We start from the raw sequence: 25,218 nt of genomic DNA on the forward strand, positions 1-25,218 counted from the left end.
AGAGCAAGAAAACCAAAAAAAGAGACAAAGGAAGCACATAAAAAAAAAAAAAAACAAAGAAAAGAAACACAATTCTCGATATAACTCGAGTCCATGTGGGATCTCCCAACTTTCTAGTTGCTGCCTCTAATTCTTAGCTGCTGGTTTGCTACTCTTACCCTGCTGGAACATAAAACCAAAAATAATCAAACTTTAATTCTAATCCACCCATAAGCCTCTATTTAACTCTAATATTAATTATAAATATTACATGACATCGATTCCTTTAAGACTGTGCTGAAAAGGAGAAAAAAAAAAATATTTCATGAAGTTGCCTTCTCTGAATTGGTTTAAGCAATCTTATGAGACCGTAATTTTGGAAACAGAGAAGCGTCCCTGTTTACCTTCTTCTTGGGTTGGCGGGGCTTCTGCTCGCCTTTTTTGCAGGCCTGCGCCTTGGATGCGCTCTCCCCTATCTTGGGCTGTGTCGTGAGGCCGAAAGGTTTTGCAGTCTTCAAGGATGCCATTCCTCAAAAACAACTGAAGGTTAAGAAGCTTAGAAGTAATGCTTGGTTTGATGCTTTAGTAGTGCCATGGGGATGGTATTTATAGCAAAACTACATACCACAAAGCAGGGAATTAGATTCAAAATTCAAGAACAAAGTTAGCTTTCACATCGCAGCATGGTGCAATGGAATAATGACTTGCAATTGGACGCTTTTCCATGGAATTAGATGCATTTTAGCACTAGAAGCGTATCTCAGTTTGATGTCAAATATGGTTTGGACATGATTTCATGAAACATGGCCATTGAAGGATGCTTTCACATTGAATCCGCCAGGGAAGCCAGCTAGGAATACAGAATAATATTCATGAACGTGGATTCTAGAGCCATATAATTCAAGAGCATCAACCTGATAATGATTCATAAAACCATGCTTAGTGGTTGTTCTTTGCACCTTATTGGGTCGCCTAAAAGCTTGGCAAGCTTTTGTAATAAATTTCACCATCTCAAGTGTTCGTGGCAGCTTGCTTGTCATTTTTCTCAAAAAAAGTATATAGTTTAGATTTAGAGAAATTCTTGTTCTATTCTAAGTAAATGTTGCGTGAGTAATCCAGTCCCACGGTCACTTGTCATCATGGTCTAAAATTTAGGACTTAAATTCTGATCAGTAAGATGATATGAGAAAGCATTTTTCCAAGCAACTAAACTGCAAGGTTGATTACTGATATACTTTTCATAGTTAATATTTTAGATTTACAATTAACTTAATTTTAAATATATTTTGTGAAACAATTATGGAATGTTGATGAACCAGATTGTGGATTGTTTTTTTTCTTTTGAGATCAAAAAAAAGCATTGTATAACTATAACATTATTGCCCATTATTTTTGGTTATAACACGATACGATAGCTGTTATTTCATCAATCGTATTATGAGTAAATTATCATGAGCCTTCTAGGTGTTTGGGGTAATTACATGATCATACCTAATATTTCAGAAATATATACATAATTTTTTGATCAAATATAAAAATTTAAAATTTAAAAAAATAAAAAATTATCAAAATAAAAAAATATAAGATATTTTAAAATTTAAATAGATTAGATAGTGATGATGTCAGTAAAATCATTAGTTTATTTGATAAAAACATATGAATAGAAGTTACGTGTCATGTATATAGTAAAAGTTAAATAATAGAATACATATTCAAAATATTGGATGAGAATATATAATTATCTCAAACTTAACTTCAAGAGGGGTCATTGTAATTTGTCGAGAGGAGAGAAAGCGAGGCATCGCAGAATGACAGTTGGGAGTGGGCTCAGATGGGTTGCTATTTCCCTTGTCATCGGCCCGGCCCATCTCCGGAAAATTTATGTGGTTATGGAGCTCCCGCGGGCTTTCCCGCTTCTTAACCCCAATCTGAAACCCGGAGCGCAGGCGGGAGAGCGACGAGCGGGAGATGGAGATAAGGGAAAATAGAGAATTTCGTCCCATAAACTTCTCCAGTTCCTGAGGGGCTTCTCGAGAAAGCGACAGAAGAGGTAGGTCTTCTTTTTTCCTTGGCTATTTTTTCCGATTTCCTTCCCCGTGATCTCTCCTTGATGAGCTTCTCCCTTTTTCCCCCTTAAAAGATCGTTTCCTTTCATATTTTATTATCAAGGTTTTCGTTTCGAAATCGTGATTTGGAGCTGAGCTGCTCCATGAATTTTATTTCTAGGGTTTTCCGATTGTACCATTATCTAAAAAAAGGTTCTGGTTCTAAGTTCTGTGTCTGGATTCCCTCGGAATTTTTTCCATATTCAAAACTCTAGATTTGTAAAGAATTGAAAGTATGCGACAAAAAAATAGTGAAAAAAAGAAGATATAGAAAAAAATGATGCAGGATTAATTGGGCATCATTCACCCAAACCGGTATTATCTTCGGATTTGATGGCTTTTAGTGAGGCCTAAATACCTACTATATTGTTTTCGCGAAGTAATAAAGATAAATATGCTGAAATTGAATGGAATGGATAATTCATCAAGGCAAACCAAGTATCAATATCGTACATATATGAAATTGTTTTTTTTGGAAGAATAAATATCTGAATTGTAGATAGAAAGTAGTGGCACCGATTGAATTACCCTTTATTTTTTCTTTTATTTCCTTTTTTCAAAGCAATGTTTTTGGATGAAGCTAATCTTATTTGGTCTGGAACGGGCTTAAGTATGGCTTTTAATTAGTATATGACAAATTCCCACTTTGCATTCCATACGCAAAAACTTAAGTGTTCTGGACAAAATATTTCATTTTAGAGGAAAAGGCAAGGCATAATTTGATCACATATATATATTGAAGGATTCCAGTACCAAATGTTTCTAGTTAAGATAGCAAATGGTAAAGATGGTGAATGGCAAGTAACTTGTTCCACAAACAATAGACTGAAAATCATTTTTGATCATGTCCTCTTAGATCAAAAAAATATTTTGGCCATGTCCGAGATTGTGGGGATCAAATTTTAGGTATATTATATTTAAAGTAGTTATGAAATATTCCCTTTAGGTGCAGACTAAGATAAATGGCTAATTTTCCATCCACTTGAACAGCGACGTGATGCTTCCATAACTTGAATATCAGCACACACTCATTCCAACCCAACATTCTATTTTGGCTTGCACTATTATTTGGCTCTTTTCTATGTTTAGCAAGTCAACACATATTCATATTTGACTGGCACTCCTATTTGGTCTTTCTCCTTATTTAGCTATTCTACATTTGGCTTCTCTTTACTTAGTATGTAATCGAGATATTCCTTCTTCTTGTAATTGCTACAATAGCTAGACCTTGTAATCTATATATACTCATATTGGAAACAATGAAATAAGAGAATCATAAATTATCCTCAATAAAGATATTACCTTCTTTATGGTATCAGAGCCTTGAAGCTCCAACGAGCATCTCTTCTTCTTCCTCCTTCTGTGCTCTCTCATGGTCACCAGTTCATCTATCTCTACCTCCTCCAATCCCTCTTCTCCTCCTCCACCCAACACAACGACCCCTCTCACCTTTCCATCGGTACAGCATTTTCTATCTATCAAATTAAATGCATCTAATTTTTTGATCTGGAGAAAGCAAATTACTCCCTTCTTAAAGGGTCAAGGCCTGTTTGGATTCCTTGATGGCTCTCACCCACAGCCCACCGATCTGATTGCCGCTACTGCTTGGCAACAACAAGATGCCCAACTCGTAAGCCTTCTTGTTGCTTCATTATCTGAAGATTTGGTTCCTCTTCTTCTTGACAAAGAGACTAGTTTTGAGTGCTGGACCACTCTTTATGAAACTTTGGTTCAGCATCTCCTATCAGGCTCATGTCTCTGCATCTAGAGTTGCAGAATCTACGTCAAAAACCAGATGAGACCGTCACCTCTCTGCTCCGACGTGCCAAAGCTGTGGCTGATGAACTTGCTGCCTCTGGTAATGCCCTCAAGCCAACCGAATTTAATCTTCATGTATTGTGTGCTCTATGTGATGATCTACAAGGTGCGGTCCCTGGCATTCTCAACCGACACACCCCTCCGACATACACTGAACTTCATGGGCTGTTATTTAGCCATGAAAGCATGCGGACATTTAGAAAATTAACTGTTACTGATGTCACTTCTACCAATCCTACTGTCAATACTACTCAACGGTTCATCCATTCTTCTAATGACCCTAGGCCCTCTATTGGCCGTGGCTTTACTCGAGGTCGTGGAGGACGTGGCAAGTTTGGTCGAGGTCGTGGTCGTTTTGGTCCACCTGGTGGCCGTGGTTCTCAATAGTGTTCGTTTTGCAATCGTAACAACCACTCTAATGCCACCTGCTTCTATCGCCCTCAGCAACCATATCCATACTTTTTCTCTCCACAACCCAATGCCAATTTCTCATATTCACCATATCTAAATCCAAATCCATCTCAACGTCACCCTAATCCACCACTTCTCCCTACCCCTCACCTCTCCACTGCCCTCACTTGGTACCTAGATACAGGAGCATCTCACCATATCACTCCTGACATTCATTCTATATCCTCCTATGATGAGTACATTGATCCTGATCAGATGCATGTAGGCAATGGTAAGGGATTACATATATCACATATTGGTCATGGTTCTTTTTCTTCTCCCTACTCTTCTCTTTCTTTTCAGTTATCTAACATCTTACATGTTCCTTTTATTTTCAAAAATTTACTTTTCGTACAACAGTTTGCAAGGGACAACAATGTCTTTTTTGAATTTCACCCCTCTCATTTTCTTGTGAAGGATCGAACTACCAAGACCATAGTGTTATCCGGTTCGAGTAAAGAAGGATTATACACTCTCCATTCCAGCCCTTCTCCGTTGTCTGCATCTGTTCACGTAGCCGAGAGCACTACTTTTGATGGCTGGCACAACCGTTTGGGCCATCCCCATTATCGCTTGCTTCGCTCCATGGTGAAAATCAATAATCTACCCTGCAAGTCTGCACATCTTCGTTCCTTTTGTCTCTCATGTCAATTAGGCAAGTCTAGTAAGTTGCATTTACTTCCGTCCCATCGTCGCAGTCAGTTTCCATTAGATCTTATTTATAGTGATGTTTGGGGTCCTTCCCCTACTCCATCTCTGTTAGGACACCGCTACTACATAATTTTTGTTGATGATCCAAGTAAATATGTTTGGTTTTATCTATTAATGTGCAAATCTGATGTATTCTCTATTTTCTTACAATTTCAAGCTTTGGTTGAATGGCATTTCTCTCGTACTATTAAATCAATCCAAACTGACTGGGGAGGAGAATTTCGTTCTCTTCCTCAATTTTTTCGTAAAATTGGCATTACCCATCGTGTTGCTGCTCCTCACACCCACGAGCAATAAGGGACTGTCGAACGTCGTCACGTCATATTACGGAAACCGGCCTATCCCTTCTTGCTCATGGCTCCGTGCCCATGTCATACTGGCACTATGCCTTTGAAACGGCTGTTTTTCTCATTAATAGGATGCCATCTAAAGTCTCTAGTGATGTATCCCCCTTCGAACTCATTCACAACAAACCACCATCCTATGCCTTCCTACGAATTTTTGGGTGTCTTTGCTATCCTCTTCTTCGTTCTTACAATCGGCATAAAATGGAGTATCGGTCTCAACCGTGTGTGTTTCTCGGCTATAGTCCCTCTCATAATGCTCATCGATGTTTCGATTTAAAAACAAATCGTACATATATCGCTAGGCACGTTCGCTTCGACGAATCTACCTTTCCTTTTCAATCTCAGTATTCATTAACTTGTCCACCACCATCATCTCTCTCTTCCCCACCTTGGGGCGTTACATTACTTCACCCTCTACAAGAGGCCACCCCACTACCATCTGTTCCTCCACCGATTCCACATTCTCCTTTGCATCGTATGTCCAACTCATCATCGGTTGCATCCCCCTTTTCTCGGTCTGTCTCAACACCTTCTCCTATGACCGATCCCACTCCAAGCCCTTTTAGCATTAACGACTCTGCACCTGTTCGGACCAGATTACTTACTGACCTCTATTGCAATTCCTCATCAGCAAAACCTTCCCATCCTACGCCTTCCCCTACAATTAGCTCCCAGCAAGACAAAATCTCTCCTGACCCACCTGCCCAACCCACCCGTACACATTCTATGGTACTTCGATCCCGTTCCAACCAGCCATCCGCCCTCACCACCACTATCCTCACCATAGAACCTACTTGCTTTACTCAAGCCTCTAAACACTCTGAGTGGCGTGCTGCAATGACTGAAAAATTTAATGCCTTAATTCGCAATGGTACGTGGTCTCTTGTTCCACGTTCATCTCATCAAAAGAATTTGGTCGGGTGTAAATGGGTGTACAGGATCAAGAGAAAAGCTGATGGGTCTCTCGAGCGTTACAAAGCGCGTCTAGTTGCTAAAGGGTTCCATCAGCAACTTGGCCTCGACTACAATGAGACATTCAGTCCGGTTATCAAACCTACCACCATTCGGTCTATTCTAAGTATTGCAATCTCTCAAGGTTGGTCCATCCGGCAATTAGATGTTCATAATGCCTTTTTACATGGCAACCTAACAGAAGAAGTCTACATGTCCCAACCGCCAGGGTTTGAGGACCGCGACCATCCAGATTATGTCTGTCATCTCCACAAATCTTTATATGGGTTAAAACAAGCACCTCGTGCCTGGTTTCACCGTTTCTCCTAATTTCTTCTCCGACTAGGGTTTGTTGCCAGCAAAACTGATCCTTCATTATTTATTTTAAGGATGAGGTCTCATGTCCTCTATGTGCTCATTTATGTTGATGATATTTTGGTAACCAGCAATGACTCCAGTCAGATCTCTCTTCTCCTTCAACAGCTTGCTAAGGAATTTTTTATTAAGAATCTTGGTGATCTCCATTTTTTCTTAGGAATTGAGGTTGTTCGGAACTCTGCTGGATTATTATTATCTCAAAATTGCTACATTAAAGATCTTCTTTTAAAGGCAGGCATGGTTGATTGTAAACCTGTTCAGACCCCAATGGCCATGACAAAGGATTCTGATTCAGGGGGTGCTCCCATCCGGACCCCACACAGTATCGCTCCATTGTTGGGGCTCTTCAGTAAGTTTCATTGACATGTCCGGATATTTTCTTTGCAGTGAATAAAGTATGTCAGTTTATGCAGTCTCCTAATACTGATCACTGGATTATGGTCAAACGCATCTTACGATACCTTCAAGCTACAGCTAATCATGGGTTACACATTCGCCGATCCACCTCTCGCTCTCTCCAAGCTTTCTCGGATGCAGATTGGGCGGGTAGTGGGACTGATAGGCGTTCCACTGGGGGCTATGCAATCTTTCTCGGCTCCAATCTCATTTCTTGGGCATCTCGTAAACAGAAAACAGTTGCCCGCTCGTCCACAGAGTCTAAATATAAAGCCTTAGCAGATGCATCAGCTGAACTTATCTGGCTTGAGTCATTGTTTCAGGAACTTAGCCATCCCTTACATGGTCCCCCGATTCTATGGTGTGACAATATTGGGGCCACTTATCTGTCGGCCAATCTTGTTTTTCATGCTCGCACGAAGCATGTCGAAATTGATTTTCATTTCGTTCGTGAACGTGTTGCAAGACATCAACTATCTGTTCAGTTCATCTCCACCCAAGATCAGCTTGCCGATATTCTCACCAAGCCCTTGGGTACCTCCCGTTTTAGGTTCCTAAGGGACAAGCTGAAGATTCGTGCTCCCGATTCTTCATCTTGAGGGGATGTATCAGCACACACTCATTCCAACCCAACATTCTATTTTGGCTTGCACTCTTATTTGGCTCTTTTCTATGTTTAGCAAGTTAACACATATTCATATTTGGCTGGCACTCCTATTTGGTCTTTCTCCTTATTTAGCTATTCTACATTTGGCTTCTCTTAGTATGTAATCGAGATATTCCTTCTTCTTGTAATTGCTACAATAACTAGACCTTGTAATCTATATATACTCATATTGGAGAACAATGAAATAAGAGAATCAGAAATTATCCTCAATAAAGATATTACCTTCTTTATTGAAGAACATAAGTTACAGTGACCTTTGAAAAAGAAAATAATTGTGGTATACCACCAACATTTGTTACATCAGAATGTTAATGAAAATGTTATTTTCACTAATTGCATGGCAAGGCAGAGTTAAGTATTCATTTCATCATCTTAAATTTCCACCAATCTTTAAATTGCAGTTTTGTTTCCTTCTTTAAGTCAATGCACTTTAATTTTGGACTAGTTATATCCATCTGATTGTCAATTTTGGAAATTTTCTTTTGCATGGTTATGTTCCCCTCCTTATTCCATTGAAAATTTCACATAGTTTGTAGTTTGTTCGACATTTGTCAAATAATGCAAGATTCCTCTGTGACGACGAATGCTAGTATTCATAAAACACTTGTAACATTATGTTTGGCTTGTAATATATTTGATGAAAGTTTTCTGCAAGGACATACCTTTTTGCATAACATGCATTGCAGTCCAAGGATTGAAATCCTGCAACTTCTACCATGTTATGCAGAGAAGATATATGTATACACACACACACACACATAAACTTTGTTGCATGCTTTTGGGTAATGGATTAATAATTGGAGATGCGGCAGTGCGCTACCTAATTCTGGACGAATGGCTCAAGCTGCAAGGCTGAATCTCAGAATGCAGAAGGAGCTCAAGCTCTTAATGACTGACCCACCTCCAGGGGTCTCCCTTCCTCAAATTTCAGCTAATGAGAACCTTTCATCTTCCTCTTTGTCAAGCTTCGAGGCCCGTAAGTTTCTTTTATCTTTCTCCTCTAAAGCCATGGTTTTCCCCAATTCCTTTGAAACATTTTTAAATGGCTTTCTTTCTCGAAACATGTTTGCAAATGCATCCACTGCCACATAGATGCTTTATCAATTGATGCTTACAGGGATTGAAGGACCTGAAGGAACTGTCTACTCTAAAGGGGTTTTTACTCTCAAGATACAAATTCCCGAAAGGTATTTTAGTCTAATTTGTCATTATTAAATCTTGGATTTTACTTTTTTCAAGTTTTCCTTTACCTATCCTCTCGCTATTTATTTTTGTTTTTATTTAAGCATAGAATGAGCCACCACTTTTTAATGTTTCGAAATGCAGATATCCTTTCCAACCACCAAATGTGACTTTTGTTACACCCATTTACCATCCCAATATTGATAATGGAGGCCGGATCTGCCTTGATATCCTCAATTTGCCGCCTAAGGTACATTTGTGGAATACTCTATATCACTTACATTTTTTGAAGTTGCAAATATGTCTTTATTTTAATGATTTGGTGTATTGACTTCTGTCATGGTTGCTCCTCCATGCATGACATCCACCACATATGAAACATGTCCATGCATATGTCATTCTAGGGAGCATGGCAACCATCCCTGAACATTTCAACCGTTTTAACAAGTATTGGCTTGTTACTTAGTGAGCCCAACCCAGATGATGGCCTCATGGCTGAAGCTGTAAGTATACTCACATGCTAGAAAGTAATGCAACAAGCAGCAAAACCAACATAATTATGCTCTATGTTCGCCTTCTTGTTGGTGTGCAGAGCAGGGAGTACAAATACAACAGACAAGCTTTTGACCAAAAAGCCCGATCTTGGACTGAGAAGTATGCAGATCCTGGAACTACTGGAAGGATAAATAGTTGCGGCATCGCCATGGTAATAAGAAACCATAGCTGGCTTTCGTATTGAGTTCTGCTCTGGTGTTCCACATGAATTATGAAGGTTTGGAGTCTGAAAAGCTCCAGCTGAATTAGCTATCCCTTATGTAGGCTTGGCTTGAGATTACATCTATGTGAGACTTTGAAAGTGCTTATTGGTGGCTGATGTCTTTCCTGTCATCCTTGACAGACATCATCTAAAATTATTTAATATTCCTGTGGAAAACAGGAGAGTAGGTTTTGGCTTTATTTTTGCAAGATTGACTCATTAAAATTTTCTGTTCAGCCACAGAGGGAAGTTGAGAGAACAGAGATCATTACAGAAGATGCAGCCAATGAGAATGAGGCGGGCCGGAAAAGACTCCGATTGACAGGTGAGAAGTTGTCACTAAAATCAAGAACATCGGTTAAAGAGAATCAGAATTATGACAAGGAGAATGTGGCACCTTCTCGATGGCTATCAATATCGAGCTCTCAAAATTTTCTTGTGGGTTCATCTAGTGCTTCATTGCCACCGCATGCTACAACAGATCATATTTGTCACAATGCTGAGAAGGCTTTGAATGGAAATCACAAGCAGATGAAGGAAAGCCCAAAGATCATGGAGACAATTATTGTTTCAGATAGTGAAGAGAGTGATGATGAGGGTGGCAGACATTCAAGATCAAGACCGTCTCTTAAACAGAAGCAAATAGCAGGAAAGTGGAGAGGTTAACAGGAAAAATATAAATTAGGTCCATGATTTTCCACTGGGATGGGCTGTCTTAATGGTGGATGATTGCTCATTTCCTCCAAATACCAAGTTGCACATTTACAAAGTCTGGGATTTTTCATTCTGTTCAGTCTTGTTACTATATGTTGTTTGCTAAAGATAAGTGATCTCAGTGTTAAAGGTTTGAGACTAGCCATGGACTTTACAGACGTGATGTGGATCAGAAAATTCTTGTATTCTGGAGTTGTTGACAAGGTGCCTTGTTATACAGTCCTAAATGATTCATATCATGTCCCTTAGCTAGGAGTTTTTTTATCATGTATCATTTTGCACAAATTTATAAAATGTCATGTACTTAAACATTTGCCAACGGAAGTATCTTGGGATTTTTAGAATTACCATAAACTTTGCTACCTACTTCGTGGTTCTGCAAGAATTTAATAGCTTATCTGGGTTTGCTGTCATGAATGGTTCTTATCGACACCCTGTTAGTGCATTTTCTTATCCTATGCTCTGCATGTTACAGAAATTGTCAATTTCTGGGTTTGCTTCAGCCTTTGTCTATGGACGACGCCCTGTTAGTACATTTTCTTATCCTATGCTCTGCCTGTTCCAGAAATTGTCAAATTCTGGATTTTCTTCAGCCTTTTGTCTCTATGGAGCTTTTCTTATCCTAATTTAATAGCCCCCTTCTCTTTCCTTCCCTTCTACACAACCTCTTTTGTTTGTTGAAACCCTTTTGGTAATCATATTGTGCTTATCTTTATTTAGGGCATATTTGGTTGGGGGGGAGTTGAACACTGGACTGGGAATGGGAATGAGTGGCTCCCATTTCAGTCGTTGTCTAGAGTTCAATTAGCTTTGGTCCGCCAGTGGCAGCTCACTCAGCTTTTGAGCCAGGGAAAGATCCATATTTAATCTGAAATGGTGCTTCCCCTACCATTATTCATCAAAGGGAGAAAAAGGAGATGGGGGCTATATGCCTTGGTATAGATTAAAGAATGGACCATACCAAATGCTAGTTTTTTTTTTTTGGTAAACAGGGAACCAGTGAATATATTAGAATAACAACCACAGTTTACAGAGGACAGACAGGGTAACATACAGAAAGATATACAAAAGGCAGAAAGTAGTACGAAGAAAGAAACACGGTAATTGAAATAGTAAAGTAGAATACAAAAGATTATAGAAGCCTGAGAGAAGGAGAAGTCCATAAGGCTGCTGGCGATGATGCACCCATAAGAGGAAGTGCATAGAACCGTGCAAGAAAGGAAGAACAGCTGGAATATGAAACAGAGGCTCCATAAGCACAAGTCCAATAATTGTGTTATCTGCTCGAATTGGTTCTTGGTTGTGGTCACATCTGCAACCTTTTCTCCCTCTTCTTTAGGGTACTAGTTTTCTTCATTTGATGAATTACATTAAAAATATATATATATAGGTTAAATTACAGAAACACTCTTAATGTTCCCATTCATTATATTTACATCCACTAATTTGTGAAACCAGTATTTATATCCAGTTAAATTGACACTGATGAAACTGTTTACCTCATATAAAAAATTAAAATTTTCCTTGAATGAGGAGGAGGATGCACATGTTTTCTTATGTCCTGATGACCGTTGGACTCAAGTATAATGTACCCCTAATTTCAGGACGATTTGATAATTTATTCAAAGGAAAATGTGAGGTTTTTCAAATCCATGAAAGTATCATGATGACTTTACCAGTCAATGGATTTTTACTTTATGATGACAACCAAAAATTCAACAGCACAATATCTAAAAGCTATCCCTTTGTATATTTTTAACCTGAATAAAACCAAATAAGTACCAAAAAGTGCCTTTCATCTTTTTTAAATTCCGAAGTATCCTGAGGGTCGATTCAGGTGCCAAAAGTTCCTTTAAGTTCTTTTGACTGAATAAAGGTGAAAAAGATGACTTCGTGCAAGGTTTTTTGGGACGCGAAGATGACCAAAATAGGAGGCCAATTTTAGAGAGGTGGGTAACTGAGCGAAGGGGAATGCTAGGATGGAAAAAAAAAATGGATGGATTGTAGCAATAACAGGAATTGCAGGAAAACTGATAACCTTAGGGACCCATGGCCCAGTTGGGGTCTGCCTAAGCTCTACCTTTGGTCGTGCGTTGGTTTCATGTTGAAATATGACTGTGTTAGGAAAGAAAAGAAAATCTAACATATGTGTGGTACATAATACTTTCCTTTTTCCAACTCTTCTTATCTACTAATTAGTTATACATTAATCCAGTGGAACCATCTTGACATTTTTCTGAACAGATATATTAACGTTTTGTGCTCTTTCAGCAATGTGGTGAGAGTTTGATTTACTGTAAGAGGTTCATCATCGGATGCATTTTATTTTATTATGCACTTTAAACTTCACCGAGATTTAGTCATTAAAGTACTATTGATAATTTGCAGTATGTTGTCCCAAGTGATCAACATTTTTTTTGGGATGGCAATCAAGAGTCTATGGAGATGTAAATTTATTTCGAAAAAAAATCTAACAATGTAGTCTGATAATAAAAAATCTCAATCATAAGAACGACAGTTAATAATTTTGTCTAAGTGCCTGTGTGAAACAAATCAGAAATTCTTTACCAAACAACCATTTCTATAGAGATTAGTCATGCTTGGACCCATTTGAGTTTTCCATTACCAAAAAAAAGTAGCAGGTTGCCATAGAGAGGTAATATAAAGTCCTTGGATTGATTTCTCAGTGTTTTATAAATTTAATCAGTAGTTTGATTCCTTGGGAGTAGAATAGATCATGGAAATGATGGACTGTTGCATACTCACCTTATATATGAAATTTTTTGGTTTTTGGGTTAACAGATACCAGATGCATCTAATGCTCATGATGCTCCGCTACATGTGCATGGATCCTCCTTATCATCAAGTCATGGTCCTCAGCACCGTAAAGAGATTGATAACTAATAATATATAGGTTAAAAAGATTATTGTATCGCTGTTCACTAGTTACTTTATTTTTGTTTTGCATGTAACCGAATATGTAAGTTTAATTGTGATGATCTCCTCTCTCTTTATTGGCATTAGATGTGAGGCTAGCTATTCTGTAGGTTTTATTCTCTTAAGACAATTGAGCAGTGTCTGGTTTTGTGTGTGAATTGTTATGTGGATTATTCCATGTCAGACTTGGGTTTAAGATCTTTCTGTCTTTTTACCCATGTTATTTGGTGCTGAATTCAACCACATTCCAAGTTGTTATGATTTTTGTTATTAACAAATTTATGATGTGCTTATATTGGTGCATGGATTGACCATATAAATAATAAATAATCTTACATATGAGATTTATAGATTCATTTTATTTTTGGTTGTTCATAATAAACTATAAGTGTATAACATATATAATTCAAAAGCTAGCGAAATCTATGCTAGTGTCATATTACTTTACATGCCATCATCACACAATTATAGTAGTTACGACCACCGCAATATAATGACCATATTTTTGTCACATTTTATTATTTAAATATAGCAGTAGTTGTAGTTATTACAAAGTATGATACGATAGTAAACATCACTATATGATAGGCTAGAAATGTTATCTATATCAACGGTTGCTTGAACTGCAGCAATATAATATAGCAGTACTCCAACATCTTGTGACAATGCATGAAACTTTTTTTTTTTTTTTCAAAATTTTTATAGACCAGTTACATTATAAAGCCCTAGTGGAGAAACACATGATGGGCGAAACTGTCGGTAGAAGTTTTGCCAACGGATTTTTCTACTTTTGTCTAGGGTTTTGACTGCCTGATGTCCAATTTTGTTGTAATACGAATTGATATAACAAAGTAGGTTAGGGACTCATTACCATTCACGCCTTTTTCATTAAAATAGGGTTGGCTATGGAAGAATAGTCCTAAACCTTAGAGGGCTCCTTGGAACACCTAAGCTGATCCTCATGGCAGGTGGTCAACCTGACATCAGCCTTCCAAATTTGGTGTCAGTATCCAGAGCTAAGCAACTTTAAGCAAAAGAAGAGCATATGATGAACCTAGAAGGCTGGTGGGCAATAAGGAACACTCACGTTATTGGTCATTGTCTATGAGGAGCAAGAGTGATCCTTTAAAATTCCCTAGACTTGACCAGAATCTAGATCAAATGTGCACCATGAGGTGATTCTAGAGATAGGCTTTGAAGCCTCATCACTTACTGCTGCATGTAAAACTATGGAGTAGCTTTTTCTCTAACAATAATAAAAAGGAAAAGCCCAAGAAGGAGTTTGTGCACAAAATTCAGGAAGAACAGTTGTAGATCAGTCGTCTGTGCATTGAGGTCCAAAATCTGAATTAAGGATGTACTTGGTTGAGGAGAGTTAAACTCTGCAACAGGAACGAAACAAATAACTTCTATTCAAGTAAGAATAAAAATATCTCAATTCCTTAAAAATTTAATTTTTATTCTTTCATAGTATTCAAATTTTATTTTAATTTTGATTTCGATTTTAATTATGAACCAAATCCATTAAAAGAAATAATTGGCATGATGAATTCATACTGATTCCACTTTCGATTGCAAACTAAACGCAGCTTAAGGTCATCTTCACCGGTAGGCCAATGAATCCGTGTCATTTGTCTCAACAATTTCCTCCTGTCTACGAATTAGATGTACTGTCAGGATCTTGTCCATTTAGTACCACTGTCTTATTATATATGTGTCTCACATTATTAAATCTCTCTGTTTTGATGGGAACATTAAGGACAGCTTGCCGACGAGGTGCTTGCAGGGCTCAGACAAGTGTATCATCTTTCCTGCTTTTGGCTCTAGTCCTGTTTTAGCAACATGTCATCTGCTTCCAAATTTTTATTTTCTCCACTGTTTAACTTTTATATGTATCTTTCTTGCATCATGCTCCAGTCATTGTTCACACCTGGTTGAACAACTTCTGAATCTTGCTGCAACGAACTGCTTTCTGCACTGTTTGATGACCATATAGTGTTGGAAACACTATTTTAACCTTCTTTTGACATATTTTGAAAAAAAAGAAATTTTTTTTTTAAAAAAAAAGAAACTTTAGTCCTCTAACAGCAGCACTGCTGGATCACTAAAGGCCATGTCATATTTTGATTTCAAACTCAGAGACTGCAATTCATATATTGTTTACAATGTATGAGTGAATCTCTGAACCTTAGGAATGAACAGTGTAACTCTGGAAAAATTAGAACTCTAATTTCTTATATTATATATCTCAATGTATATTTATTTATTTATTATAAAAAAAAAAAAAAAAAAGCTTTGATGTCATGTGCAGGGCTAACTTTGAGAAATCCTGTTTATTCTGAAGGGTAAGATCAGCTTAGATATGCCCACTAGCAGGCCAAAATAAATGAACATGGTGTGCTGGAACCACCATCGAAGAGGACAAACAAGTTTCCATGGATCAATGTACCTTTGCCTGCTAGAACCTTTCCAATCCTAAATTAAAACATTCATCAGAATCCATTAGGTGGTACTGCCAAGATTGCTGCTGGTTCATGGCTTCAGCAATGCTGAAGCAACCAATCGTAATTGCAAGCAGCTGCCACCAACTCCAAGTTTGGTGAATCCATTCTTCATTAAAAGGAGGAAATCCTTGGCTCTTGAAATTTCAAATGGTTTCTCTCACACAGCTCCTTTCATACTATTTTAGCATAGCTTTCCATGTATCACCCCACAGACTGGTAGCAAGCATTAGATCCAAAGGATTCCTGTCCCATGTAACAGAGGAGTACATGTAAGGTAAAATCACAGAAAGTATATGGGTGAGACTGTATTCATTTATCTGTTGGTGATAACCATCGAATTTTACCAAAGAAAACAAAAGAGCCTCACGGGTACCAGGATGTAGCACTCCTTTTACTTATGTTTGCTTATTTCCATCCAAGCCCAGTATTGCAAGTTTCCATCCATCAATTCGAAGGACAACATTATTAGTACCTCTATTTGCCATGAAAGGATCAATCCTCCAGTTGCTGCAGATCTTTCCTTTAAAAATCGCCTTCCATCAAAGAATCGCTGCACCAGTGTATCAGAAGCATCCCAAGGTAAGGCCTGGACCCGCTTATTGCTCTTTGCCTTGGGCTGTGGACATTGTCAACAGGAGATTCTAGTTTGGTCACCCAAAACTCCTAATGTTACACTCCACTACGGGAAACGAATCATGTCTTGCATCACATTAGCTGGCACAAAGATACTTAAACCTCGGAACCTTGACATCTAAATGAGCTGAAGAATATAGAAGAGCTTCTTAGCTGAGATAGGATTCTGTACATGGATACATCTGATATATATATATATATATATATTATATGCTTGCATTGGGCTTAAAACTACTCCTCCCCTGAAACCCCAGGACCATCAGCCGACCCCTATCATATCAGAGGGCTGTTTGAAGGAAGACATAGCTGTGGTGTTTGTCCCCCATAGGTTGGTACGATTGTTGTGTCCATACCTGCAACTTAACTGTTTCCCATGCACCCCGCCAGTCAAAGCTGCCCTGTTTCTTTCTCCCCATCTTGGGGCCCACTCCCCCTCCCAATCCCAAGGTCTTCACACCAACGGTCTCATCTCACCTTCCATCACCGCTCCTTCCCCTTTCTCGTGCTAAAAAGTTTGGTGGGTATGGTCACCTCCCTCTCCCTGTTGGTGTCCTCCAGCCATCCCCCCCCGGTGCCAGAAGGACTGCCCCAGCCGCTGACAAAGAGGACTAGAAGCTTGGAATAAATGAGCCCCGAGCCCAAAAGGAGACATTCGATGGGAATCTCTAAATCTAATCTCCCCATTGTCTTTACCCTTTGATCACTCGGCACTCTCCGCGCATTTTTTTTTTAAAACAAAATCTTTCTTTTGTTTCTTTTACTCTCCCTCTCCAGATGAGGACCATCATGGCAAGAAGCACCCACGAGTCATCCCTTTCCTTCTCCAAGCGGCATTTCCAATGGATTATTGGAAAGGGTGGCGTTGGTGAAGAGAAGAAGCACGCGGATGGTGATGGAGAGCAGGAGTTTCCAGCTTTCTCCCACTCCTCATCACGTGTCTGCGATGACGAGGCCGCGGCGGCGGCGGCCGCTCCTCCGCCGGCTGCAAGAAAAAGAGGAGCTTTCTCCGCTGCCGTGGCCGTCTCGAGGTTCCGCTCGGTGCTCACGGCGGCGATTGCCGGGAGGCGTCGGCCGGCCGGGCTGGGTCCTCGCGTCATAGGCACCCTCTTCGGACACCGCAGGGGGCATGTCCACTTCGCGTTCCAGGTGGACCCCCGGTCGTGCCCGGCGCTGCTCATCGAGCTGGCGACACCGACGAGCACGCTCGTGAGGGAGATGGCGTCGGGGCTCGTGAGAATTGCACTGGAGTGCGAGCGGAGGGGATCCGGCGGCGGGCGGAAGGCGGCGGGGAAGCTGGTGGAGGAGCCTCTGTGGCGCGCTTACTGCAACGGAAAGAAGTGCGGGTATGCGGTGCGGCGCCAGTGCGGCCCGGCGGATTGGAGGGTGCTGCGGGCGGTCCAGCCGGTGTCGATGGGCGCCGGCGTGCTGCCGGGGGACGGCGGCCCTCAGGGGGAGATGATGTACATGAGGGCGAGGTTTGAGCGGGTGGTGGGATCTAAAGACTCTGAGGCCTTGTACATGATGAACCCTGATAGCAATGGTGGCCCCGAGCTCAGCATCTACTTGCTCAGAGTTTGATTCAAAGGATTCCATTCTCTCTCTCTCTCACACACACTCCTTAGCCTGGAAAAGGACTTTGGTTCTTTCCGGTAAGCTTGGTATTTTGGATGGGCGGCTCTGTTTTGCCCTTTTCTTTCTTTCTTCCTTCCGTTCCATTCTGCTGGTAATAAACTGGTTTGCTTTCGGAGCTTGTTTTCTTATGTTTTATGGCGGTATAGCGGTGTTCTGCTGATGCTTGAAATTAGTGGTTGGCTTCGAGGTTTGGTGGCAACGTTGCATGGGTTGGGAGTATAATGTATATAGTTGGCTACGTATGTATAGCTTTCTGATAAGAATAGGAGGATCCAACGTAATGAATCCTCTAGCATGTAGTTTGATGTATACGTATTCCTAAATGGATGTATCGCTAGTTAGTTCTTTCTCTCATTTGGATGGATAAATTTTCCTAAATGATATTTTTTTTCAGATTAAATGACCTTTATTTCCTTGTCAACTTTAATCTTCATTTTTCCTAGCTATTAGATGAACTTAATTTCCTTCCTCCCTCCCTCCAACGCCCCAGATTTAAAATGGAGGGATAAAAGCCTAGACATAAACAAACCGTGAGTTGTCATTTTCAGTAGTCAAGTTCCCCTGCAAGGGGTGAAAGGACAGTGGGTGGTGGTACTGATCAATATTTAATTCGATGGTATGTGGATGGAACTTGGAAGTTGGAAGTGATGTGTATCTTATTATATTCATACAGGACAAACCATGGAAAAGATGGGTTTTGGTGCATCTGCTTTGATTTAGCATGGTCTAGGCCAAAGAGGGGACATGTTGGCCGTACGAAGATTAACGGACAACCTATTCACTGTAGGCCAAGGGTAGCTCAATAATATGTAACCAGTACAGAGAGTTAAGCTACTGTTATAAGAACAACTCGTGCACCATTTTTATTATTTTGAGGGCGCATGCCTGTGTTATTTGTGCTTTCTGCCTTGGACAACATCTTAATTTATTGGCCACCGTATGAGCATACTGTTTAAGTCTCGTACATCTCTTATACTTTTCCTCAAGAAAGATTCGGATGTTACAGTATTCCCTGATGATGCAATATGGCACAAGTCTTCCAGCCATTGCACACACTGAGAGAGAGAGAGAGATGCCACTAGCTAGGTTCTTTTTAACATGGTTATCTTAGAGAGAGAGAGAGAGATGCAACTAGCTAGGTTCTTTTTAACATGGTTATCTTGTTTGATTAATAATATGGACAGTTGTGGATCTATTTAGGTGAAAAAGTGATCAAGGTGTATGGTATAATGGCAATTGCCAAATACGTAGTACCAATATACAATCTTTATATGATTTTCCGTGGGACAAACTTCTATCAAGATGACGGATGCTTTAGCTTAGATGTCAAGAGATTTCTTATCCGAGCTCGGTAAAAAGAGTTTCTTCGTCGTTGAAAGAGGACGGAATCTAGAAGTAGATTTACTTTGGGGCTGAGCAAGAAAATTTCTTTGGGATAATTAAGCCTTCGGAATTATATTTGAAGACCCCTGGCCTACCTTGTGCACGAGGACTGGGGTGGTGCGCCCTACCCTATGCCAAGTACTTACCCTTCGTAGTGCTGACACCTGACCTCGATGTTTGGCATGGATCTTTATGCAGGCATGCTCCCCTTCCTGTGATAGTAAAAGCTTCTCACCAGTACAAATCGCGATTGTATTTTTTTACTGGTATAGCCAATGAGAGTAATTCTTCCTCCATTGTACTAAATTATATTAATCTGTCACGATTAAATTGTATCAAAACATCTAAGAATTGGCTAATCGGCATTTTCATTGGTTGTGGATTAAGTGATTGCAATTTTCACAAAACCACGACCAAGTTTCTCTTCGTTTTAAGGCCCCAGTCCTGGGCCCACCATATATCTGCAGCGCATGTGACCAATCTATTCTAAGCAGGACGGTGCAAACCCCACTTTGAGTGCAATTTCCTGTCACTTGTGGTACAGTGCTGGGTACTCTAAGCCCAACATTTGTGGGGACACTAATCGTTTTGAAAGTAACAGAGACTTTGTGGGGAGGGAAAGATGTGTTGAAATCTGGTCTTTTTGAAATTTGGACTGTTGTTCAGATTTGTCATCCCAAGGCATGCCAAGCAAAGCAGGCAGAGAGAGAGAGAGGAGGTGGGGGGGTGGACGGATGTTCGGTGAGCATAGCTTACGGCTCGGACGTGAAACTCTAAACAAAATGGGACATATGCACTATTTATTACAAGGGGCTCAAAAGCTAGAGTTTGGGGGACGGGACCATTTGGAGCCTTTTGATGGCTTGGCCCATCATTATTTTATTATTATTATTATATATTTTTTTAAAAATATAAATATATTTTTTTATGAGGTGGCTCATTCAACAATCAATACAATCGGGAGTATTAGAAAATAAAAAATTTCAAAATTTTTTTAAGAAGATCCCTAACTTCGATGTATAAGATATCATCGGTATGTTCGTCTTAAAGACTACTATTCAATCTATTATAATATTCACCTCTTAAAAGATATATCTGATGACTAGGATAATGCATCCTTCTAACAAAATTAAGACGTCATGCAGGAGGGGATAAATGGCTCCATTGCTGGTATAACTCTACAACCACGACACCATTATGGAAGACTCGCCCCCGACAATAAGCTAACTCGCTCCTAGAGTCCTCTTAACAAACACAATCCCCATCCAAGCTACATGGAGCTCGACCTAAGGATCCGTGGGCTCCAGCAAATGACTCCCCCCTGCCACCACTAACCTGGAGTTGGGTCTGTGAATAACAAACCTGGCTCCACCTTGCCTGCCTCTGACACTCCTATCAAAGTTGACCTTCAAAAATAATGGAGGAGGGAGCTCTCAGGAGATAAACATCCGATAGGTCGCTACATGAGCAGGATGGGAGCTTCAGATCTCCGACAGTCCGGACATCATATCGATAATCTCCATTGCCATAGCTAAGGCTCTCTCCACAATAAATCTCGCTGATGGCTGCATAGACTAGAAAATTAGGCTATTCTAGCCGGCCAGATATGGAAGGCCACATAAATTGCTCGCATGCCCATCGCTCTAAGAATGCCACCTCCAGAGCTACGCTCCAAGAGCTCCAAAAAGGTCTCGGTAGAGGTTGCTACTTGGACAATCTACAGGTACATCCCAATCAAGGATCAGACATGCCTCGCCATCAGGCAATGGAATATTGTGTGCTCCAGGGTCTTCTCCTCAAATCTACAATAAGGGTAAGCCAGCTGAATATCCATACCTTGAGCCAGCAGAAGAGATCTAGTCGGAAGCTGGCATCGAATCACCTTTCAGAGGAATAAACTCACTCTCAGGTGCACCTCCATCCTCCAAATCCATCTGACATCTCTGTGCCTAGTGGGCTCCCTCCTATAAAGCTTGTAGAGATCAGTCGTCATAACCTTTGGAGTGCAGGAGTGACCCCAAACTCTGATATCTGGACTGCTGTGGATGGGGGTCGCTTAGGATAACACTCTCTCCCTCAGCACCTCCCTGAACAAATGGGATACCACTACTTGATCCCATCCCCCGCCATCGGTTCGAAAAATATCAGCAACTCTCATGGAGTTCAACAACTCGGAGCTGATAAATATCGGCCACCGGCTCAAGGGCAGATCACCAATCCATCGATCATGAAGAAGGCTCACAGAGCGTCCATCCCCCACCATCCAACGTATCTGGGGAATCACCTTAGGGGCCCGGGCACAAATCTCCCTCCACAAAAAAGCACAACGACTAGGTCAGATCTCACCGTAGGTTGGCCACAGACCGTACCTAACTATCATGACCATACTCCAAAAAGAATCAGGATTGAGCAGAATTTGGGATGCATGTCTCTCGATTAAGGTCTCCCTTCTCATCGCTAGGGACTGAATACCCTAGCTGCCATCCCTCAAGGGCTGACAAACCATCTCCTAAGCAAGCAAGGGCACACCTCCACCCCCCGAGTGGGATCCCCACAAGAAACTTCGAAAGAGCTGCAATAGCATCGCCACCAAGGATATGAAAAGTATCGTGTTCGAAAGCAAGTAAATAGGAATAGAATTAAGAACAGACCTCACTAGGGTGACCCATCCCATCATGGATAAGGCACGAACTTGCTAAACCTCCAGTAGCTCTCGGATTGACCGCTCAATATCCATGCACTCATCCTCCGCAGCCTGCATCCAGTGATCGAAACTCTCATGTACTGTAGAGTCCCTTTGCGCTCTCCAATCTCTAGGATATCCCTAATCGTAGCCTGCAGCTAGATTGGAGTCTTCAGACTGAATATAATTGCAGATTTGGCGAGGTTGACTTTCTGACTCGATGCAGCGCAATACTCCTCCAAGAGTCATCGGAATCTTGCTGCATTCTGGGCAGAGGCCTGGCCCACCAGTAGACAGTTATCTACAAAGAAAAGATACGAGATCGGCTAGACACCAGGGGCTGGCACATATGGGTCTAAAGCTGATCCCTAGGCTGCAGCACAGATAGCTCATGAAAGAGCATCAGCATGGATAATGAAGAGGTAGGGAGATAGGGGACAACCATACCTCAGCCTGATAAAAGAGTGAGAGAAATCCAAAGGTAATCCATTGATCAAGATGGCAAAAGAAGCACCTTGGACACAAGCCATGATTCAACTAATCCATCTAAAGTACAAGTTGAAGTTTGTCAGGGCCCACTCCAGAATGCTCCAACTCATGCAATCATAGGTCCGTTCCATATCAAGTTTGATCACCATGAGGCTACATCGAGGAGTAGCCCGATGAAGATTATGTATAAACTTCTAGGTGATAGGCACATTATCGGATATACTAGGTCCACTGACAAACACCTTCTACTCAGAGCAGATTGAATGAGGAAGAATGGATTTCATCCTGCACACCATCAATTTAGCATAGATCTTATATAGAGTAGTGCATAAGCTGATCAGTCAGTAGTGGCCAGGCTCCACTGCATCCTGTCTCTTCAAAATCAAGGCAATAAAAGTGTTGTTCCACAATCCGGGCATCTGATCAATAGCAAAAAACTCCTGCACAACCGCAATGACCTCAAACCAGATAGGCAACCAATATCTCCTATAGAAGAGAGGAGGGAAGCTGTTAGGACCTGGAGTCTTGTCCTTGGGCATCATCCAAAAGGCTCTCCGCACCTAATCCTCGGATACATCCTCCATCAAACCCCTATTCTCCTCCTCCGTGACAACCTCACCTGGAAGGGGAGGAGCAGTCTAGGCCCCTCTTAGTGGCATCGACTAGCAGGATCTGAAGAACTAAACAACCTACTGTCTAATCTCCTCGTCAGCCATCAGCCACTGCCCCACTGCATCTTTGAGCACCTTGATCTGATTCTGGTGTCACCCGATGATAGTAGACTGGTGAAAAAATCTTGTATTCTGATCTCTCTCTCTAATCTACTACACCCTGGATTTCCGTCTCCAAAGAATCTCCAATTGTCGCAAGAGGGAGTGATGGGTGGAGAATAAACTCTGACGATCAGCCAAGTCCGCCTCTACAAGCCGCCCTCACGATCCTCCCGCTCCTGAAGCTCCGAGATAGAGGCCTCAACTGTCTCAAGCCTCCTGAAGATGTCACCCACCTCAGTCATGTTTCACCTCAGCAAGCGCCTTCTCATCAACTCCAGTCTTTTGCTCATCTGAAACCTGGCATTGCCCCGAATTAGCAATCTCCAAACCTCCCTAAATCTCCCAGGACTTGGGGTAAGAGAGCCAAAACTTCTCAAACTGGAATGGGCTTCGATAATGAGAAGAAGTGTCAGTGGCCAGCATCAAGGGACAGTGGTCCAAGGCAATCCTCGAGAAGTGGTGCACACAATAGGTAGAATAATGCTGGATCTAGCTAGCCATGGCAAACATCCTATCAATTCTCTCCCACACTCTAGCTACACCCAAATGATTGTTGCATCAGGTAAACTGCAGTTCCACAAAGCCAAGATCCATGAGGCCAGTGGACTGGATAATTTTTCTGAACTCTTTAAAGCTCACATCCTCTGTGAAGGGCCTACCTCCTTTTGTATCCTCTAGGCCAACAGTACAATTGAAGTCACCAGCCACGACAGTAGGGATCCCTTGATCAATCAAGCTAACTACCTCCTACCAAAAAATTTTTCTCTCACGGTACTCAGTACTGGCATACACATCAGACAAAAATCAAGTGAACCCAATCATTTCAGTACTAACCACAATGACTTGTTGAGTATAACGATGGAATACATCCACAAAGATAATCCCAGTCTGCCAAACAACAACGATACCCTCCAACAAATCCTATGACTCAACGGCGCAGAAACCCTAGCTAGCAGGAAAGTGATGCCTAACATGATTTAAGCTAGGTCTAGACAATCTAGTCTCCATCAAAACATACAAATCTAGATTGTACTACTACATGAGTCTTTTAAAGGTAGAGCGAAAAGATGGCTTACCCGCTTCCCGAATATTTCACATGAGAACCTCGTGGGTGGGAGATGAAGCCGGCACCGATCCATCTGAAGCATCACCAGGATCTCCCAACTCCCCACACCCCATACTCTTTCCCGCTGGATCCCCCATGGCCCGTAAGGCATTTTTAAGCCGGCCCATGATTTTCTCGTGGCCCACATGAGAGCCATCTCCTGACTCCCCAACTCCATCTGCTGCAAATGACTGCTTCGGTGCCAGTGCAGGTGAGGAGGAGATGGTGATGGTGATGGCCGTCAGTGACTCCATCTCCCCAGCCCCACCATCCCACGTCCCATCTCCAGCCTTAGCCATCCACCCATCGACCGACGAAGAGACACCCTTGCGAGACAGGGGGAGAGGGTAGCTGCCTCCTTCATTTGCGAGTCACCACCGTCAGTGACGACCTTCCTAGATGGTGAAGATCTCTGGTAAGAACTATCCAACCGACCGTCAATCGGAGAGGATCCTTCGAGACTCTAAGATGTAGCAGGTTTTAAAGTTGTGCCCTCCCCCGATCGTCAGCTAGCTAGTTATAGGCTCCTCGATTGGGCCCGCCTTAGCATCATCCACTAAGCCCAATTCACCATCCCAGGTTGGGCCTGGTTGAGCAACCCGGGTTGGGCTCCTGGCCCATTTC

General features: G+C 41.3%; 2 protein-coding genes and 1 long non-coding RNA gene across 4 annotated transcripts in view; 2 read left to right on the top strand and 1 right to left on the bottom strand.

Annotated features, from left to right (window-relative positions):
- Positions 1–524, bottom strand: part of LOC105047103 (uncharacterized) — a 674-nt gene extending 150 nt beyond the window's left edge. Inside the window, exons 1-2 of the long non-coding RNA XR_002164941.3 lie at positions 384–524; positions 1–159 (exon numbers count right to left, since the gene is read on the bottom strand). The exon at positions 1–159 is cut by the window's left edge and continues 150 nt beyond it. This is a non-coding gene — a long non-coding RNA (uncharacterized lncRNA). The remainder of the gene's footprint in view (positions 160–383) is intronic.
- Positions 525–1,900: 1,376 nt separating this feature from the next.
- Positions 1,901–10,817, top strand: LOC105047102 (uncharacterized). 2 transcript variants are annotated; one of them, XM_010925907.4, is made up of 7 exons: positions 1,901–2,029; positions 8,615–8,778; positions 8,920–8,989; positions 9,129–9,234; positions 9,389–9,487; positions 9,577–9,690; positions 9,979–10,817. In XM_010925907.4, the coding sequence occupies exons 2-7, from the start codon at positions 8,637–8,639 to the stop codon at positions 10,405–10,407; spliced, it is 960 nt and encodes a 319-aa protein (XP_010924209.1). In that variant the 5' UTR covers positions 1,901–2,029; positions 8,615–8,636; the 3' UTR covers positions 10,408–10,817. The 2 variants fall into 2 exon arrangements, with proteins under 2 accessions (XP_010924209.1, XP_073115360.1); XM_073259259.1 differs by having other exon boundaries at positions 9,985–10,817.
- Positions 10,818–17,059: 6,242 nt separating this feature from the next.
- On the top strand, positions 17,060–18,469 carry LOC105047101 (protein MIZU-KUSSEI 1). Its single transcript, XM_073259994.1, has one exon. It carries the CDS (start codon positions 17,304–17,306, stop codon positions 18,105–18,107), a length of 804 nt encoding a protein of 267 aa, XP_073116095.1. The 5' UTR covers positions 17,060–17,303; the 3' UTR covers positions 18,108–18,469.
- The last annotated feature ends 6,749 nt before the right edge of the window (positions 18,470–25,218 follow it).

Source organism: Elaeis guineensis, chromosome 6, assembly GCF_000442705.2.
Source record: "Elaeis guineensis isolate ETL-2024a chromosome 6, EG11, whole genome shotgun sequence".
Taxonomy (NCBI): domain Eukaryota; kingdom Viridiplantae; phylum Streptophyta; class Magnoliopsida; order Arecales; family Arecaceae; genus Elaeis; species Elaeis guineensis.

What these genes read in the sequence shown, in the direction of transcription:
- LOC105047101 (XM_073259994.1), top strand. Translation starts at nt 17,304, where the DNA reads ATGAGGACCATCATGGCAAGAAGCACCCACGAGTCATCCCTTTCCTTC.
- LOC105047102 (XM_010925907.4), top strand. Translation starts at nt 8,637, where the DNA reads ATGGCTCAAGCTGCAAGGCTGAATCTCAGAATGCAGAAGGAGCTCAAG. An exon ending in TTTGTCAAGCTTCGAGGCCC is followed by an intron (nt 8,779 to 8,919) that starts GTAAGTTTCTTT and finishes TGATGCTTACAG; the next exon opens with GGATTGAAGGACCTGAAGGA. An exon ending in ATGGCCTCATGGCTGAAGCT is followed by an intron (nt 9,488 to 9,576) that starts GTAAGTATACTC and finishes GTTGGTGTGCAG; the next exon opens with AGCAGGGAGTACAAATACAA.